General features: G+C 42.0%; 1 protein-coding gene across 1 annotated transcript in view; it reads left to right on the forward strand.

Moving 5' to 3' along the window:
- si:ch211-285f17.1 (sickle tail protein homolog) overlaps positions 1 to 20,271 on the forward strand; it is a 101,637-nt gene that overhangs the window by 62,274 nt on the left and 19,092 nt on the right. Inside the window, 3 exon segments of the mRNA XM_054622550.1 lie at positions 12,320 to 12,509; positions 15,674 to 15,872; positions 16,879 to 16,972. Coding sequence (XP_054478525.1) covers positions 12,320 to 12,509; positions 15,674 to 15,872; positions 16,879 to 16,972 — 483 coding nt within the window.

The following is a 20,271-nucleotide window of genomic DNA, read 5'->3' on the forward strand; positions in this document are numbered from 1 at the left end:
CAGAAAGCAGACTGGTTTGAACAGGAGTTTCTGGCAAATGAACGTAGTGCTGATAGACGAAAAAAGATGATTGGCGTAATCCAATTCAGGATGTCAAGATGAATGCAATCATTCACTGCTAATGTAAACCGCAGCAAATTATACAAACAAAACAAAAATGACAAGTTTATTGAAGCGTTTTGTCTTTCAGTGTCCCGGGGAGGTGTGATTAATTATTCTGCTTTGAGGGAAAACAGAAAGAAAACAAGTCAAGTGGCTGATAGGTAGTGCAGAACGAAGGTTCTCACGCTGAAGCAAAAGTGCCGACTATACAGGAAAGACAACATCAGTGGCAACAGTGCTTGCTTCAGGGGTGAGAAAGAATTGTCTCCGGAGGTTTGAGTTACAAAGGCGGGGATTTATCAAGGTCAAGCAGAGGTTGGGAAGATGATATCGCTTCAGTCTGAAAAGTGGATGACCCCGCTCCACCCAGCATGACTGCACACACACACATACACACACACACACACACACACACACACACACACACACACTGACTGACTCATCCTTATGTGTGGATATATGGTACCCCACAATTCTTCCCACGTCTCCTTCTGTGATCCTTAAACCGGCTACATAAGCGAGTGGTTTAATTTCCTCCTCCCCCATCAGGCCTGCAAAGACCTGGATCCCACCCAAGGGAGATGAGATAATATCCCACTGGCCAGATCGCCACCCATCCTCTCGCCCCTCTCTCTGTGCTCAGGGGATTGGACGAGCACACACTGAACTGCTTGAGCGATCAAAGACACACACACACACACACACACACACACACACACACACACACACACACACACACACACACACACACTTACACACCTACACACACAAATTCCTTTCTTCCGCCTGTGTGTCAGTGTATGTGTGTGATGGGCTGTGACTTGAGGGGCCCCTGGTTTCTCTACAGAGTGTAGCGTTCATGTACAGTTGTCTGCAGCTGTGGTCAACAGACAGAGTCAGACAGACAGACAGAGAGACAGAGAGACAGACAGACAGAGAGACGGACAGGTCTGTCACCCCTCAAACTGTAATAATCCATTGGCTGATGAGAGCACAGATACAGTAGAAGTGCGAGTCAAAAGAGGTCAACTGTCATCCAGTGCAATTTTGGGCTGTAGTTACAGTTTTTATTTCTTGCTGAGGGTGAGACAATTTTTCAATTTATCACAATACTGTCTTTTGTGAGACATTATTGATAAATTGCCCCCCAGTATCACTTTGTATTCTGTACTTAGCCAATGGCGTTTCTTGTATTTGTAATGTGGTCTTTGTCTGTTTATTTACTCTTTTTTGTAAACTAGTTTTTGGTTGTTTGTAATTAAATGATGGCACACATGTTGAACATGCTGCTATTTGTGTGTCATAAAAAGCCAAGATGCCGTGCAACCTTCGAAATTGAAAGCACATCATGCATTGAAAAATGTGTTAACTTATGATTTCTTTATCCATCAAAGTCAAAGCATCTTTGATGTTAAAAGGCTATGTTAGCTCTAAAGCTTTTTAGCATCACACAATTTAAAAAGGTAGAGGGGAAAAGATTATAAGACGCTAATAATAATATTGTTTATGTTTTAAAAAAAGAGAAAAGACTTTATTGGGAACAAAAAATTGAATGAAGCCTTGGAAAAGGTTCACATCAGAAGAGATCCCTACTACTAGTTGGGCAGCAAGTCAAAAGCAGATCAGTGAAATAAATGAAACATGCTGCATTAAGTAACAGCCCCTGTAAGATGGCAGGGTGCACAAGATCTGCACCTCCCACCAACTCATGTGGAAAAAGGCCACATAAATACTGCTCATTTGTCATTTTACACAGTAAATGTACTGTAAACTCCCTCATAGTCTTTCTGAGGCATTGCAACATTTAACGGGACCCCCACATACTTCTCTCTGTGGGTTCCTGGCCCTGCTACACTCTTGCTCCTCGGAACCAAGGTCGGCTAGATAAAACTGGTTCCGAGCATGCATACCTCCCTGAAAGATATATGATCAAAGAAAAGGGAGGGAGTTTTGGGAGGATTGTTTCTAACTAAGCTGCACAAAGAAAAATTATTATAATATCTTCCACTCTTGGCACAGTATTCATGCAGTATCACAATAGCTGACAGAGAATATCTGGTTAGAGCACATGCCTGATAATTGCACACTAGAACATTTATACCCATTTGATATTTCCACCTAAAGTCTCTTTGTCACAGCCTTTATTGCACCTTGTGCATGAAATCACACAACCAGACACTGTGTGCAGCAGGTCTGCAGCAAAACATCTGCTTTTAATCATCATCAAACCTCCTCCACTGACCATCAGGAGCTGCACTGTTTTTAATAGCATCTGCCACCTCTTCATGAAGTGACACATTGAGCGCTACTGCGAGTAACACAAACAAGAGCCACAAGGTTAATGACGGGCATGCGTTGACCTGCTAGTTAATAGGGGCTATGTGGCTGGGTGGGGGGTTGGGTTTTGGGGGTGCAGCACCCCAACTGAGAGGACAAGTGGTCTGTGGAGCGGCGCCAAGGCTGTGTCTAATCCTGAGTGTCGTGGGGAGGTAAGGGGGGGGCAGTTAAGCCGCTCTGACAGAAGGCCCTGATGGACCTGCCTCTGATCACTGCTGATAATGAGTCAAGCCAGACAAAACTTTACACACAAACGCAACGCCAGCGCGTTAATCAGACCAGCTAATCAGGTCTGAGCTCTTTTCCTGCAGCCTTCTTTTAACAACAGAAGTCAGAGTTGTCTTTAGTTATATTGTTGCTCCTCTGGTTCAACAGACAGCTGGTGGTTCTGAGGATTCTAAAATGTTCAGATGTTCATGACAGATTTGCAGACATTTGAGGTGAAATGTCGGGGACCTCTTTAACCTTACGCCCTTACATTCCTTTGGCTGCAATTAAGGCCATTTGTCAATACAGTAGTTGCAGCCTGAGGAGCATTCCTTGACTTATTTTATCACAGCTTTGCAGCACTACACCAGCATTGTGTAGTGGTGGAAAAAAAAACATCTGAAGTTCAGATTTCATAATATGTTGGCCAGAAATAATGTACAATATATATACAACTCATAGCATGAGATACGTCAGCTACTGAATAGCCTGCAAGCTCTCCACCCTCAAATGTCACATCTTTCCCAGTAGTTACCTGTTTGGTTGGTCTTCTATATTTGTTTGGTAATTGAAGGAGGCCCTAGGCTACAGGCATGTTGGCATCCTTTGTTTGTCAGTAAGATGATGCCAGTCATAAGAACAGATTGAGGAACTAATTTTCTTTGCTGAGGAAAAACATGCTCGATGCTTTAGAGCTATGTATTTGTGTTGCTGATGTTCCTTCTTCATATTTTCAGTTTGTAAATCTTTTTGATGGATCGCCATCACTGGCACACCTGTATATATTTTTTTATATATTGACAAAGATATTCCAAGTTTTTATGACCCCCAGAGCCATATGGGGGGCAAGCACGGGGGGTGTTTCTCCTTGTTTTCTTTATCTGTACCTTTGCTATCTTTGCATGCGGCCTGACATCTGGACTCCACCTTGGGCCAAAGGTATGAGCCCAACTTCAAAAGGCAAATCAGACACAGAGACACATCAGGATGAATTCACCACGGACAGGACGGCTCCAAGCATCTGGCTCAAACCTTATTTTGATCTCCTGTGCTTTACTTTCAGTTGGCCCTTCTCAGTGGAGACAAAGGGGTGGAGTGTGGTTGTGGGGGCATGCAAAAAAAATAGCTCTAAGTCAGACCTGCTTTTCTAAATGTTTAAAACAATTTTTCAACAGATAGAACGAGAAGGCAGGCTTTTCTTTAACTAAACAAGATGACATAGACGACTGGGAACACCTGGAATATGACTAAGTATACAGTGGGAAAGTATATATTTCAGGCATCAGCAGCTAATGGAATCAGTAATAAATTAGATTATTTGACAGAAGTGGAGCATGTGCTGCAGTTAATCATAGCACCTCCTCCTCGGGTTGACACCATAATCTTCCTCAACGATGGCTCATGTTTAAAATATACAGACATTCACATAATATCCCATGCCGCTCAGCTTTTGCTACGTTTGGTTTAGTTCGCTGCTTCATACTTTGCAGATTGTGTTAACATGGAAGCTACCAAAACAACTCAGGTCAGCTCACTGCAGAGGCAACCTAGTTGTAATTTAACACTATAAGCATCAGTGCGTGCCGTTGTTTATTGACAGTTGAGTCGGCGTTTCATGACTTATAGCATCACTGAGTCATCCAGAGCTGAGAGCTCAGAACTGTGTGTGTGCGTCTCTGCGTGCAGTGCTTCTCATTGTGTCTATCAGAGGTCAAAAACAGGTCATGTTACTACCAGTCAACAAGAGTTAAACACAATGGATAGTTATTAAAAAAAAGCATGACGGATAAGCACATGAAATAGTCGTCATTTAACTTTCAAGTGTAAAATAAACTGTAGCGGACAGAGTTTACTTGAAAGTGTAGTTGATCACTTTTTCAGGAAATGGAAAATCATTGGATGCAGTTCTCTCAAGTTAAATTAAAACTTCAGTTTACTACTGATTATCTGACTCTTTTTCTACACACACAGAAACTCTCCTCTGGGAGAGCGGGTATAATAAATCTTAGGCTCAGTGGAGGAGTGCATGCGGTCTTCGGTAACTCGTTAATTAGGCATGAATAGCAAAGCCATTATCAGGGCTGCTTTTATGGGACGAAAAAGGAGACTTGACACTTAGCAAAATACTTTGATTTAAAGCCAGCCAAGACTCCCAATACATTGTCATCGAATAAAGGTGCAAAAAAAAAATGTAGTTTAGCTTCGGCAGTGCTGGAATTAAGCCCCTTTGATCACATTAGATTGTATGTGCGTTTCAGTGTGTGCAACATGATGTAGAGGATGCAGGACTCCGGTTTCTCAGGAGAGAAGAAAGCCCTCTTTGTTTTGGTGACCACAGACCCGGAGCCACACACACATCCAGACATTCTCAGATATACTCCCAGAGAGGCTCAAATTAGACCTGGAAGGTGATTTCTTTCAGGAGAGACGCTCTCTGGAGACCGACCAGGTTCATGTGAGGACGTGTCATATAAATGGGCCATCCGAAATATGAGCATGGCTTTGTCCACTGTGTATGTATAGATGGGTGCTCTTTGTGTTTCATTATACAGGGATCCTGTGTGTGTGTGTGTTTGTGTTTAATCTGTGAGAATGTAAGTGTTCAGAAGTTAGATGTGTTTTGCTCCTGATGAAGTGATTTTAAAGAACAAGTCTTGACAGATCATGGTGGTGCAGCCCCGTTGGCAAATAGTTTGCATGTATTTATTTGGCGAGAGAGACAGTGAGCGAGAAGACTTAACGCTTGCACCCTTGTAGGTGGATGCAAATCACTGCATGCATGACTAGTAAATGATCCGTCTTGGTCTAAGTCTAGACCTGTCGTTTTATGTTAGGCCTTGACTTGAATGCTTGGCTCAAAACTCCATCACAGTACCTTGTCAATGTAAAAGTGAATTCTGGCAATACAAATTGATCTTCCTGCACTGCTTCCAACATTCATTAATTATAATATTTAGCATTGGAATTCAACATTGGTATTTGGATGTGTGAGTATGTGTTCATGCATTCGGTGTGTCCGAGTGTGTGTGTGTTCTATAGGGCAAAGGCCTGCTGAGTATATATCTTGCATAGGCTGGCAGGATTCCTAAGGGTAGAGCAGGGTCTTATCTCCTCTGGAAACAAATGTCATCTCTGTCTTCAGCTGCAGCCATTGGACAGTGAGATGGAAGCTCAGATTGGACATAAGGATTGGTGTTAGAGCTGACGCTTTAAGATAAAGTGCATTTTTTTAGCACTGAATGGAAACTATGTAGTTTCAGGGAGCCGATCTTCTACTCATAGGATACTGGAATAGCCTGCAGTGAAATATTTGAATTGTGAGTGAAACCCTCTGTCTTGCACAGTCATGCACCAATGCATAACGTAGACATAAATACAATGACTTTCCCCTGCTGTCCACCATGTGTGGATTGTGTGTGTTTGTATTGTGCTGTTGGATAGTTGGGGATATGGGGCGGTGTGTGCTTTAGATGGGGGGGGGGGCATCCGCTGTGGGTTACTGCAGAAAGGAAAGGGAGCAGGACGGGGCAGTTGTACAGAGCAAGCGCTACAAGGGCTGAAATAACAGTGGAGGAAATGATCCTGTTTCCAGTCACTGCTGGAAGGAGATCACCGCCGGTCTGAAATGGTAAATACTACATTTACGCTTTTTAAAGTTTATTTCGAACGTGATGTCTTGCTTAAGATGTTTTCGGAGGATGATTTATAAATTCATACTGAAAGGACCTTTAAAACCTGGTGTAGCAACCCAAGACAGAGTTTTCTACTCCAACTGGCTGAGAAATCTGATGGTCACGCAAAGTTGACTTTTGTAACCTCTGTCATTCAGAGGAGTGGGTGATGTCTGCTGGTGATAACCGTGACTAAGTCATGTATGCGTGAGTGGGTGAAATCAATTGGACGGTGCGGCTCAGTTGTTGGAAATGTCAGTGGCGGAAGAGATGGCCATCTTGCCTCCTCCCTGCACCGGGTCAACACACACAGCATTGTGTCTGTTTTCGTTTGCAGCCTGAATGACAGATCTGCTTGATTATATTTCACCTGCCAATGTAATCATTTTTAACGAGATGGTAACAGTTATGGTTATTGTTCTGCCCAAATATTTTCTGACATGGTCTTTTGATTATAAACTTGTAGATTGTGGGTCTTGAACTGCCGCAACTCCTGGCTTCACCTTCACTGTCATCTTTGACTGTGAATACTATAAAATCATCTCCTTTTAACACAATAATTAACAAGCGGGCCCATTTCTAAAAGGTCATCTGGGGATTTAGATGAAGGGATTAGAGGAGGAATGCATCAGAGGAGGGAGGGAGAGAGGGACGTGGTAGCAATGAATGGGAATGGATGACTAGGGGATTTCAGTATAATGTCATTAAGGCTAGGGGAGACAAAGGATGATGGTCCGTCCACAGACAGCATATGGACTGAGCGCTGACTGGTTGATTGACAGGGGCTTTATGATTCAAAGTTGAGCAGCACTGCAGTGACACTGAGTTTTAGAGTCACGGCTGTTTTTAATGAACTCCTGTAGCTTTGTGCCGGATTCTCTAACTTTTTTATTCTGTGGAAAAACTGTGGCACACTTGGTAATATTAAAATGGAGGACAGTGCTGATTCTCAAGGACACAAGTTCTAAAAGCATCTCACTCAAATTTGACGCTTACCACATGGAGCCGAAGCTCTACTTGAAATAGCATGTCAGAATAAGATAAGTTAAGTAAGCGGTTAAATGTCTGCCGTCTTCTGTTTGTGTGTCAGCCATGCAGCTCAGGCCAGGTAATTACAGTTAGCTCTATTTCCGCTTCCCAGAGCTGGGGCCAAATTAGCATCTTAAGTGGAAAGCAGTGCTCACAACACAGTAGTTTGTGTTTAAAGCCACACAAGCTTCCACTTCCACTCTCATGTTTACATTATTTCTCGTCTGGAAAGACAATATAGAATGAGTAAATGAAACTTGTTCCTCTGGTTACCTCTGGTGTGTGTTTGCTCACTCTGTGTACATAAGAGATGATGCTTGAATGCACACTATTGTGTTCGGACCCTGTTCGTGGCTGTAGATAAATACATAAAAGTTATACTTGGCTCCTTGTGTGACTTGTGAAACTTGCAGTGTATTGTTTGTCACAAATTTACCAAATTATGCAGCACAACGGTGAAAAAGATCTACAGATGTCAGGGGATTTTTTTTTTTTATAGGCAAAAGCCATGCTATGTAATGAGTACGCAATTTTGTTGATTATATAAGAAAGTGGGCACCAATCAGTGGGCTTTGTGTAGGCTGGCAGCAGGTGTGATGCATGATGCCCTGGCAGCTTTTTTCCACGAGTGACACAGCAGGCTCCTGTCGGGAGCTGCCATTATTCTTAACAATCGTGATTTACTTTAATCGCCCCGTCTCTGCTCCGCGTGTCACACTGTTTGTCAGGAGCTAAGACAGGGGCCGCATGATATAACATAATCTGTTCTGCTTGGTGAAATTGTGCAATATTGTCCCTTCAGTTTCAAAATGGCTCTGTAAAATTCGAGACAGGTAGCAATGAAAAGCACCCATACTGTACATGCATGCTTAGGCGCAGATAGGCTGAAGTGAAATGTTGCCGTTGTACGAGATAACAAAGTATTGTATAACCCATGTAATGGCACTGACCTGAATCATTTGAATATTTCATTTATTTTGGGAGTGCAGACATGCAAACACAGACCTGAGCTTGACGGCATACTGTTTGTCAGACCATGGTAACATAAATGTTTTGCAGGATGTCCTGTGTTCGGGTCAGATTTTCTGGAACAATGGCCTGACTCACTCATGCACGCGCTCAGTCTCTCTTTGTATCCTTCTGTTTCAAACACACACACACACACAACACTCACACATTTGAACTGCTTACTTTCTTTTATCTGGTTTTTATTTCTACAAGCAGGGTTGTTAGCTTAATCAAGGCTTGTCCACATTACATTACACTTGACCTCCATTTGATATAAAGCTGCTGCAAGCAGTGCATTTAGATGAGGTATTGATGAGTTTTTTCTAGACCTGCTCTAACATACTTGAATCATGATGGCTATTTGACACAGGTGACAACCCGCTGACATTGGCTGCAGCACCTCACAGACAACCCACCATCTTTCTAGTAGACAATCTCTGAATTCTCTGACACTTCCGAGATCTATTTTCTAGACGCGTATCTTCTCATGGGGCTCTTTTCATGACTCTATAACTTGTCATATTCCTGTGTATAAACTAATGTGGGTGTCTCAGTTTCACATTCATCATAGCTGTCGGAGCAAATGTGGCATACAGAGGGAGCCGCTGCTAAAAAAAAAGAGAAGCAGAATCACAGGCTGTATGGTTTTGACTGAAGCGGGGGCAATTGCTGGTGTGGAATGTACTGTAGGTGCGAGCGGGTTGAAGCAGGTTTTACGGTGCTAATCAGCGGGTTGGCCTGCGGTTTTCACATCTAGACGCTAAAGCGGTAAGTGGTTAGCCGGGACAGGAAGTGGCTTTTTGATGCAAGGCTTTTCTGAAATATCAGAAGAAGACGTTGTCAGAAAGATGATCTCTGTGTGCATGAATGAGAAAAAGGAAAGCAAGAGAGGAAGACAGAGGAGTTCATCTGGACTAAACTGGTGACCTTTGGAGGGGACACCTCATTTGTCAGATGTGAACCGGTGTGGAGTGGTTTAACTTAATTACATCTTTCCACAGGGAGGCAGAAGGTCTCATTTGCAATTTCCTGCACTTTTATATGCTACTGCTTCTGCTTTAACTATCTTTCCCCCCCGTGCAATTCTTCTCCAGCTATCACACGGTGTCTAGTTAAACACATTATTGTGATTTGGCTGAAATGGAAAGCAACAGTTTTTAATTAGCGCATTTAAAAGTTAAACACAAAGTTCTTGGATCTTGCTTTAACTTCAATTGGGGTGCACAGGCATTTTAGTGGAGTAGTTTATCTTGTGAGACTTCAATTAATTGTTTCAATAGATTGATACCACTTTCATTAATGTTCATTATAAAAGAAGCTGTAACCAAAGATTTGAAACAGGCTGAAGCAGCTAATGGGGCTCCATATACATGATTGATGAGGATCTTCTCATCTAACACTTAAGAAAATTATATTGTATTTTTTCAAAATATAATACTGTTCCTGTTAAAGCCTCGACTCCCCTACATTTCAATATTGAACTTTGTTTATTTGACAAAATGTACCTGATGGTAGGGGCAAAATTCTGCAGAATGATATTGTGATGAAGATAGTATTTCATGTAATGTAAACAATTCTAGCGAGTTGAAATTAAAAAAAATAGTTTTTGTTTTCCAAAGGTATATTGTGATATTTAGTTTTATATTTATTTTAGCCCAGCCCTATCTAATGACTATAGTATTCATTTAGTTCAGCAAGTATTTTTTTTTTCATGCAATAAACTCATTAAACATGATATTTAAGTAAACATTTATACAAGTTAAAGATAAAATACAGGTTTTTCTTCCACCGCTTTGGTATTTCACAAAATATTGGATTACACTGCCAGACCAGTCTAAGATAATTACTAACTACAGGTGATGGAGGAAGTCATTATGATTCACCATTCCCAAGAGTGACACAGTAGCATATGAGACGATAGAAGAACGGTGTGGGAGGGCTGTTTGGACCCACCACCAATGATTACACTCATAAATCATTCATTGTTCAGATTAAATTTCCCGACACACACAGTCTGGTTTCAGGTGACCCGTCAACTCCACGTGACCCCTCTGTTTTAGGAGGTCATGTTCATCATGTATTAACAGTTTAAAGGCACATTTTTTATTCATTTATTTTTAATCTGTGGGTGCTGTAGGCTAAGCATATTTTAATGGAATTACAGGAGTAATTGAGTGATGGCTCAGCAGTTTTGCCTGCTGTATCAGGTCGCTGCATCACCAACAGTAAATGCCAACAGTAAATGATAATGTATGATATTGATGATGCAAATTAATGTGTAGAATAGAAAGTATTAATTGGTGGGGTTTCAGGGATTTCTGTAAATACTCATTAAGCTCAAATAAGCTTATGAAATGAAAACTCTCAGCTCAAAGATTGTGTTGAAGAAACACTACGTTCTCCTTTAAACCTTTTTTCTACTTTTCTTTGGTCTGCTGTTGACATTGATTTGTTTCCATGGTTCCTCTGTTTTGTTTGATGACCATTTCTTTTTCCATCTCGCCCTCCCACTGGCATGTCCTAGCCATTTGCTTTTTATTTTCTTCTTCTCTCCTTTTTTCTCCCATCAGTCTTTACAGGGCATGCTCTCCTCCCTTCACTCTGAGCTTGACATTCAGAGGTACTTGATGAAAATCCAGTCCCCCCACAGAGTTAGTCAGCCTTTTGTCTTATCTGCGTCGTGTGTGTGTGTGTGTGTGTGTGTGTGTGTGTGTGTGTGTGTGTGTGTGTGTGTGTGTGTGTGTGTGTGTGTGTGTGTGTGTGTGTGTGTGTGTGTGTGTGTGTGTGTGTGTGTGTGTGTGTGTGTGTGTGTGTGTGTGTGTGTGTGTGTCTACATTGCCTGTATGCATCCTGACTAACATCTGCTGTGTGACCATGTTCTCAACCCTTGTGCCTCTGTGCCTCTTAGCGTCTGACCTGTCTGTGCCTGCCAAGCACACTTGTCTGGCTGCCAGGGTAAGGCAGTTCTGTACATGAAAGCTTCCACAAATGTCAACTGCATTTAATATGAAAAGCTTACATTCTTAATTCGTCCGTATGAGTGTGAGAAAACAGCATGCAGGTGTGCTCAAGATAACCTGGTGGACCCGTCCCTGTGTCTCTGGCTGCATTAGCTCCCTGGCACCACACTTCTGCCAGAGAAGAAGAGCATTTCATAAAGAGCCCAGTGTTCACTGAGCCCTCAGTTTTAGTCCCACCCTGTCCCTGTGGTACAGATCACCTTACTGGCTCTGTAGTCTTGTCACATATTGTCTTATTGTAGCTGTGGCTCGATGATGCCATGTCATGTAGATCAGATTACAGAGTAGCCCACTGATCTTAATGTCTTTGATGACACAATTCTTGATCCTTAATCAGTGGTACCCACAGTGTAGGTTTCTGTTTGATCTCTTTCAGTCATCATGCAGGTTTTGAAGTGTTTGAAAACTGCCTTCATACACTGTTAGCTGTAGACCCTGGACTGGCTCATGCAGGTTCATATGAAATCTAAAAGCTGAGACCCCTATAATATGATTAGAAGCTTCCTAATGCTTGGTAACTTTTAGTTGCTGTGATGTGCTTGATTGACAACAATACGCATGTGAGTTGGCAATGTTGTCAATTTTAGATGTGTGAGCGTGTGTCAGTGACATACAGTATTAACACGTCTCTGCCTTTTTGCAGTTGTTTGGTTTATTTAGTTGTTGTGCTGGAGTCAAGCTCAACATCAAAGGCACTTTATACCAGCTCGCCAAAGAATCATAACACTTGACATTGTCAAAGCGGCAGATACAGTGTTACTTTCGAATTTTCCCATATGCATCATATCTTAAAGAGTATGTTTAACCCTCTTTGGAAAAACGACAGGGCTTTTTTTGTGTCCTCTCAAGAATGAAAAGCTAATGCATGTACCGTATCATTTTGTGCACTGTGTGTCCCAGGTCTAACCCTTACCGTGTCATGTTTCCATGTGCCTCCCCCTCCAGAGCAGAAGCCCAAAGCACGGCCCGCATTCCGGCGTCGGCGACCAGGTTGACCACCTATCCTTGGCCTCCCTGGACTCGTTGGACGCCATGTCTGAGGCCGACTCACCTACAGGCTTCACCCGGGGCAGCCGGATTCGTGCTAGCCTGCCCGTGGTGCGATCGACCAACCAGACAAAGGACCGCTCGCTAGGTATGCTTTGTATGAGGCTTTTGGCTTGATGACAGTTCAGTCATTTGAGAAAACTTCTCTGGATTAGGCTTTGCTTCTTGTTGTTCAACTGTGTTTTCGTTCTGTTTCCCCCCAAAAAAATATTGAGAAAGACTCAATCACAAAATCTAAAATATTCTTTCTTGATAACCTACATTTTGCAGCTCTTTTAGCATGACCGTGCCACAATTTAAGAACTTTCTAAAGTAACTTCTTACCCCACTATGATTTCACCGTTCCACCTTGTCCAAGTCTTTTCCTCTCTCTCCCTCCTTCCTTTCTCCACCTCAGCTTACAGCTCCGTGTTAATTAGAATTCATTCCCTCTGTAGTGAAAGATTAGGGAATCCATCCACAACTTGCCATCGTGTTATTGACAGGATTAGAAATGGGTCGTCTTATCAACACAAATAGTGCTTCATTTGCATCCGTATGCAGGAGCGCTGTGAGTTGTGCAGAATGAGGTTGCTGCAGTAGGGTGAGAAAGTGTTGGGAAGAGTTTGAGAAGTTCCCAAACAAAGTGTAGAGACTGTAGTTTTTTAAGGGGGATAGTCTTCAAAGGTAGCTCACAACTCTGCTATGCTGCTGGATAATAGAAAAGCGCCTGAATGGCACGCCTTTTGAACAAAGTGAAAATGAATGAAACTATAGGGTGCCGCTTTTCCACGCTTGTCGCGCCTGTTGCTCCTCTTTCTCTGCGTGAGGAGCAGAGATGCAAAACTTGTACAAAAACACTTTTAACAGATATGCTTTACCACACATGCATGCACATACACACACAAAAACACACACGCACGAACCAGCTCTGGCTTTTTCCCTCTAAAAAACATCAGGACAGAGCGTTATGACAGTGGGGGGTTATGGTGTGATAAAGGGGGAGGAGAGAAAAAGGGGCACCACTTGAATACAATGTCCCTCCCACAGCCTCTCACGCACACGCACAAACACACAGGCGCACACTTCGCTGGGTCCCAACGGACATTTGGGGCTTAGTATCCTCAGCGTGTACGGTAGGAGTTGTCCCGTGGGCTTTTCCAGAGCACCATAAGACTTAACAGAGAACAGGAAATACTTAAAACTCCTAATGTGAGTATCAGATTTCACCAAGAGTGTGGCATGAAGTGTATTGCATTTATTTATTCTTTGGTTCTAATTTAGCATTGTTCTGCTTTTGTTGACGTATTTCAAACTTTGTGATGATATTGACGGACACAGAATGATGTTTTTCAGGATTGTGCTTAGTTTTAAGATTTTGTGTCCCACGGGATGCATATGGAAAATTCTTAAAGCTCAGACAGTCTGCAGTGCTGTGCCCATTTGGTCAGGAAACCCACTGGCCATTTGCTAACAATCCTGAGTGAAACCAGGCGCTCAGGAATGTAACAGGACTCGGTGTTAGAACCGAGCCATTCAACATCGTTGCGGCAATTAAAACTAAAACTTAAAGATTTCAAAGCTTCACAATGCGTGCTCAATCAATGGCGCTTTGTCATCAAACTCATTCGCTTTAATTGCCAACATCTGGATGAAAACTAGCCGACTGTTAACATAACAGCGCTCAGGGGAAGGATGAAGTTATTCTGCAAATGGGCACTTTGTTAAGTTATTACTGCCCAGAAACCCAGACAGACCAGAAAGAGCAATAATAGACTCAGCAATTTTGTTTCCTGGATTTGCCCTCTCTCTGTCTCACCCTGTCTCGTCGAGCATGTAGGGTCTTGTATAATATTTCACCAACATCTGGTAACTTTTACTGACTCTGTCCTTTTATGGGGTAACACCAAGTAAAACCATTCCTCTTTTCCTTAAAAAACAGCTTTTTGTAGTGCACAAATGTTATAGGGTCTTTGAAATGACTGATTTTTTTGTGTATCACAGCAAGTCTTTTGTCTCAGCAGTTCAGGAATCGTGACATTCTGGACGATTCTCGTGAAATAAGACAAAACACTTATATAACTCCTTTGTTCTTTTCATTAACGTTCTTTTGTTGCTACAGATGACTTCAGTACAAACCTGTGCCACGCTGTTTGGAGCAATGAATCACAGAATAGAAATAGAAACCTGTTGTCTTCTATTCCCTGGCATTGTTTATACAAGTGCAGTATGGGCGTGTCCATACTTTTTTTGAGGGAGACATCTGTTTTTGTAAAGCACAGTACAGAAGCCACACCCAGGGTTCAGAGGTTCAGGCTTTGGTCTTTTTGATGCACATCTTGTACTGTTCCACCCTGAGCACACAGCTGGGCTTCTGCCCCCTATTCCTGCCCCAACTCACTTTTTAAATATCAAGTCATATGTCTGGAACATACAGCATGCTGTTCACAAACATGTGTAACACGAATGGGAGCTGAGTGGCAGGTTAAGAACGATACCACATGTCTTGCATGTATGCTACTGAAGATCTATCAAGACACTTTACACCACAGAAAAGTTTTTTATAGCAATTAAAATGCTTTGATAGTCTGAGGGTAAGCAATCATTCTGTGGCCCATTGTAAAAGTGAACACCACAAATGGTTACCGTATTATAAAATACAGTTTACCATCAATATATCCAGAGGATCAAAGTGTTTTTCACTTGCAAACTTGCACTTAGAAGCCATGACCAGGCATTGTGATGTGGGCAGGGTGCCAACTGTGTTTTCACCATTCAGGAATGGCACAGGAAAAGGTGATTTCTATTTAGATCGTGCGTTGGAGGTTGTCTGAGTCTTGCACAAACTGCAATAAGCATGCCTTTATGTTTGGCCAGTGCTTTTGTTGCATTGTTTTCTGTTACATCAATCCGGAAAGGTGAAAAGTTTCTGAAAAACACAAAAGGCTTGTTGAAATTCTTTTTACATCCCAACAGCAATAATGAAATCAAATGCTCTAACAAAGAAAAACAAATCTGGTATCTGTTACTGTGGCAGGACTGTAATAAACCAGCCAGGCCTGTCTGTCAACAAGCTGCTAATTTGATAGCTGTGAGTACTAACAATAGCCATGCTCATTGTTTACGTTCATTTTAATATGTTTGATGTGTACTAATTTTTTTTATATTAATTTGAGGGAGTGGCTTTGCTCCTGAAGGGATGGGCTGTCAGTGTTGCCAACTTTCGACTTTCAGGCTAATCAACCTGCCTCCATTTCTGCTTTCTGTCTGCAGGTGTGCTGTACCTGCAGTACGGGGACGAGACCAAACAAATCCGCATGCCGAATGAGATCACCAGTATCGACACTATCAGAGCTCTGTTTGTTAGTGCCTTCCCACAGCTGCTCACCATGAAGATGCTGGAGTCGCCCAGCGTCGCCGTCTACGTCAAGGACGACATGAGAAACATGTACTACGAGCTCTCTGATGTCAGGTAAAGGCGTGAAAAATGTAGATACAGAATATGTATTGAACAGCATGAATTTAGTTTGGTCAGTAAAGTTTAACAGGACATCCAAGGTTCATATTAGTTTCAGTGTTCCTCTGAAGGTCCTTTCCTTCCTGAGAACTTCCTCTCTAAACTCCCCCTGAACAGGAAGTGTTAATGGCCAAGGAAAGCTTCTAGCTTCCTCTTTCCAACAACTTAGTAGGGAAAAAGTTATTTGGAGATGAAGCCCTTTGGTAAGATGCCTCCGATGTTCTGTACCCTAAACAAACTGGAGAGAACTCTTCAGAAACTTGGATGACTTTCCTTCCTGTTGTCTTCTCTCCTCTGTTAAAAAAAGATTGACCTTAAAAACAATGATTTTACACTTTTTGAGGTCTTGTATAGTGTGTTGTGTGTTTCATTCATATACAAGCTTACTGCTTTTTATTGTTCCTTGTTCCTTCACCAGCATTTCTTCACAATACTACAGCAGGTTTTATGTGCTGAGAAAGTAAACAGCCTTAGTTGAAGTTTGTTTTTTTTTTTTTTTGAAAAAAAACAACATCTATTACTCTTGAAGACATAATCAACTTTGCCCCTTGCTTTCCAGAGTTCCTGCCCCAGTGCGGTGTGTACTTTGTGACTAATTCTTTATCAGGGCTGTAATAAAGTCTCTCGTGATGCCTTAAGGTTTGGTGTCCAGAGTGCAACACCATAGTGAGAGTGAGACCAGCATAGGAAAGAGCACACGGCTCCCTGTTTATGCAGTCAAGCCACGTTTCATCTCAATATTAATAGATGCTTTTTTAGACTTTGGAGATTTAGAGGAAATGTCATACAACAGAGGACTGTCAGAGCCTTTGTCAGGGTACGTGCCCTTGGCAGGGTTGAGGCAGAGACTGAGATCCAGGCTGTGGCAGGACCGGCCGCTGTCTGATGGTGATTACCGGCCGCTGTCTGATGGTGATTACTGGGCTGCCTATTTACCACGGGACACCTCTTCCTCCCACAGGAACATTGCAGATCACTCCTGCCTGAAGGTCTACAACAAAGACCCGGCACAGGCGTTCAGCCATGGTCCGAGACCTGCCAATGGCGATGCCAGGGTGAGTACTCATCTGACACATATGCTAACACAGCAGTGAAAACGATTCTCGTTAACAGCAGCAGCTGCAGGGAGACGGCCAGACTTGTTGCAGTTAGAATAGTAAGCCCAGCCTCCAATTCTCCTCATTCACACTTCCTGTTTGCAGTTAAGGGAAGGAATGTCCCCCTGCCTCTTCTTAATCTGTTTAGAGGGGGTCTCATATTGTTCTCCCAGGGGCCTGTGATTGGGTCTCGCCTGCACGCTCTGGTGCAGCTTGCTTAAGGGGCAATTGAACTTAAATCTCACAACTATTTTCCTTGTTCATTCATCCCCCAACATCAGCTCTAATCTCTTTCTCTTATTCTGATCCCAGCATGTTTGTTTCCTGCTGATGTAACAAAACTAAAGCCCCAAAGAGCCCTTTCCTCAACTGTTCCTCCTCAAATCCGACTCTCTAATCCACCTGACCCTTTATCTAACCCACTACTCGTCTCCACCTACTGCAGATTTCCAGGCGGGGTTGAATTGCCATTGTGATAGTGTAAAAAACTATATTAACTTTAGCTTTAATCCCATTTCCACGTACAGTATGTGTCACATAAGTGTAAAGTGAAATTGATAACATTTAAAGGAATGATGAGGCAAAAATGATGATGGTTTAAGAGGTCCTGGTTCAGATGGCAAGATGACTTTGGGGTGCTAGAGAAACTCTTTTTATTCTCTGCTGCTGACAGGCAAGTTGTTGCTTCTCTGTGAGGGGGTCCTTCAAGGGGAAGTGAACAAAAGACAATTGAGAAAAAAGATGGCAAATAAAAGATACAACTGAAAAAATGAAATGGTTTAAAGTAGGAAAAAATGCAAACTGGCCCAGCAGAAGAACAGGACATTATTTGTGTGGAGCAGTATTTCACATTCTACTATGGGACTTTCTGAATCAGCAGGATTGAAAAGTATAACTGGATGAACTGAAGTGCATTACGCAAAAATAAGCAAGCCGGCTTCACAAGGTCTCTTGTACAAACATTGTGAAATCTGGGCAGAAGGAGATTGTTGTCTTGAACAGTTCTGTCATTGTTTAACCGAGCAGCAATTGACACAGTTACAAAACTTGGACAAGGGTGTGGAGGCCAGCTTTATGAAATGGACAGGACCTTCAAAATAAATTAGTTAGATGACATTTGATGCATTAATCCAAAAAATATGTATGGCAATCCTACGGCTATCCTTCCCCTACAAACATCCTGACATTTTTTAACACTCTTGACACAAACAGACGTTTTATTTTACTATTGGAAGCATTGTCTCTATTGGCTGCTGTAAAGCTTCGACTGAAGTTTTTTCATTTGTTTCGTTTGCCTTTTAAAAAATGCTTGAAAGAGACAAAAAAAAGGTCTTTCTAGAATTTGGGAACACATTTTAATAATGAAACAGAAATCCTGGCATTCAAAGGGCCAATACTACAACCGAATGAGCTGTACTCCTAATCAAACACTATTTTTGGCTGGTGGCTATACTTCATATCTGTTGGGCTATTGACTGCCCTCTTGTTTTGCAAGCAGGAATGCCATGCTTCGGATCAGATTTCAAGTATCATCTCCAGTTACTTCTGTTATTGATTGAAGCTTTCTGGCCAAATGAAGCTATCCCTTTAAGGAAGGTGTTTAAGGTAGACAGATGTAGGCCTACACAGTAACTGATAATTTAATGATAAGCAGAATAGGCAGCAGGCTGTTAAACTAAAGAGGTATTTTCTTGCATTTGAAGCATCTCTTTTGTCACGTTTCGTCAGATGTAATAGCAGAAAATATTTTGATATATTAATCTGTTTTTATGTAAGGGATTGTGCCAAAAGCGGTGTATTTGTATTCATAGATTAGTCAATAGTGGCTGTCAGAAGTGATATGTATACATAGCTGGAGGAGATATTTTGTAAACAGAGGTTTAGTTATTGACTAAACTCTAAGCTGTTCTCCTTAGAGCGAACCATCTCATTTTGGTATTTATTCAGAGAGGAAAAAGTTTGTCATGTTCTTAGTCACTATTATCATAATTCACCGGATGCTCCCATCTTTTTTTCCAACATTATTGTGTACACAACAGCATAGTACAGGCACCCATAGAGCCAGTTATTTAAATGTTGACACACTTCTGCAGACTCTGCAGTATGTGAATCATCTTGAACACGGTAGGAGATTGAGATGACTTTGTGCGCTAGCAGACATGCTGCCCTCATTATTGGAGGCTTAAGAGCATGGTGGAAACAGAGAGAGAGTTCATGAGTCAAACTCAAACCAAATGTTTCTTAACACGACCTCTCGTTTGGCTGACATGGTCTTGTGTGTTTGTTTTTCAAGCCTTTACTCCTCTGTTTTGTCTCAAAGCAAAAAAATGTAGCCATGATTTGCAGACAAATACAGACCGCATTTATAAAATAAGTATATTTTAAGGATTGGTTAGTCTTCCAAAGGTGTAACATCTGTTTGGGATTAACAAGTTATGCCTTTTTGGACCAAATTGTTCTTATAAGGCTGTGCTGGAACTGGCAATGCAGTCAGAGATGTTATTTAGGGCTGCAGGAAAATTCCTGCTCAAGAGGGCAACGTTTCTTTTTTATGTGTGTGGCACCTTGGTGGGGGAAAGTCATTAGGTTTTGATTATGGTCTGCAGGGGCTCTTTGCTTCTTAGATTTCTTATTATATGTTTTTTTTGCTTGGTCAGACTTGTTTCTGCCATATTTACGAGCTGTGTGTGCTTTCACTGCCAGAAAGTTTCTTTCTTTTTTCCCTTTGTTATCACAGCCAAGCCTCAACCCTTTGTTAGTACACACTATAAGCAGTGGTTGTTTTCCAGTATGTGCACTCACACCTATTTCACACACTCTCTCTCACACACACATGCGACACACCCACCGTATTGTTCCCCTCTGCTGTATTAATCTGTTTTGGCACTGGGGAAAAAATAAATAAAGACAACTCTGAAAAAGCATATTGTCAAAAACTGTAGGCCTGAAGCTTTTGAAATAACTTTGCATTAGGTTTCGACTTGTCTACTTATGAAATTGTAACCCATGAGTCATAACTTGAAGGAACAATTGCTTGTTTGTTTGACGGTAGGAGAGGGTTTGACAGGAAGGAAGATGGACTGCATGCAACGCGCCTCAGTTATCATAACCAGCATATCACATATTCACGGATAACATCACTGTTTACACTCTATATTTCACTAGCACAAAGAAATGTTTACTTTTATAGAAAGTTAGCTTACGCTTGGAACAAAGAAACTCGGTATATTGTCATTCTTTAAGGAACTTCCTTTATG

The sequence above is a fragment of the Anoplopoma fimbria genome, chromosome 21 (assembly GCF_027596085.1).
Source record: "Anoplopoma fimbria isolate UVic2021 breed Golden Eagle Sablefish chromosome 21, Afim_UVic_2022, whole genome shotgun sequence".
Classification (NCBI taxonomy): Eukaryota; Metazoa; Chordata; class Actinopteri; order Perciformes; family Anoplopomatidae; genus Anoplopoma; species Anoplopoma fimbria.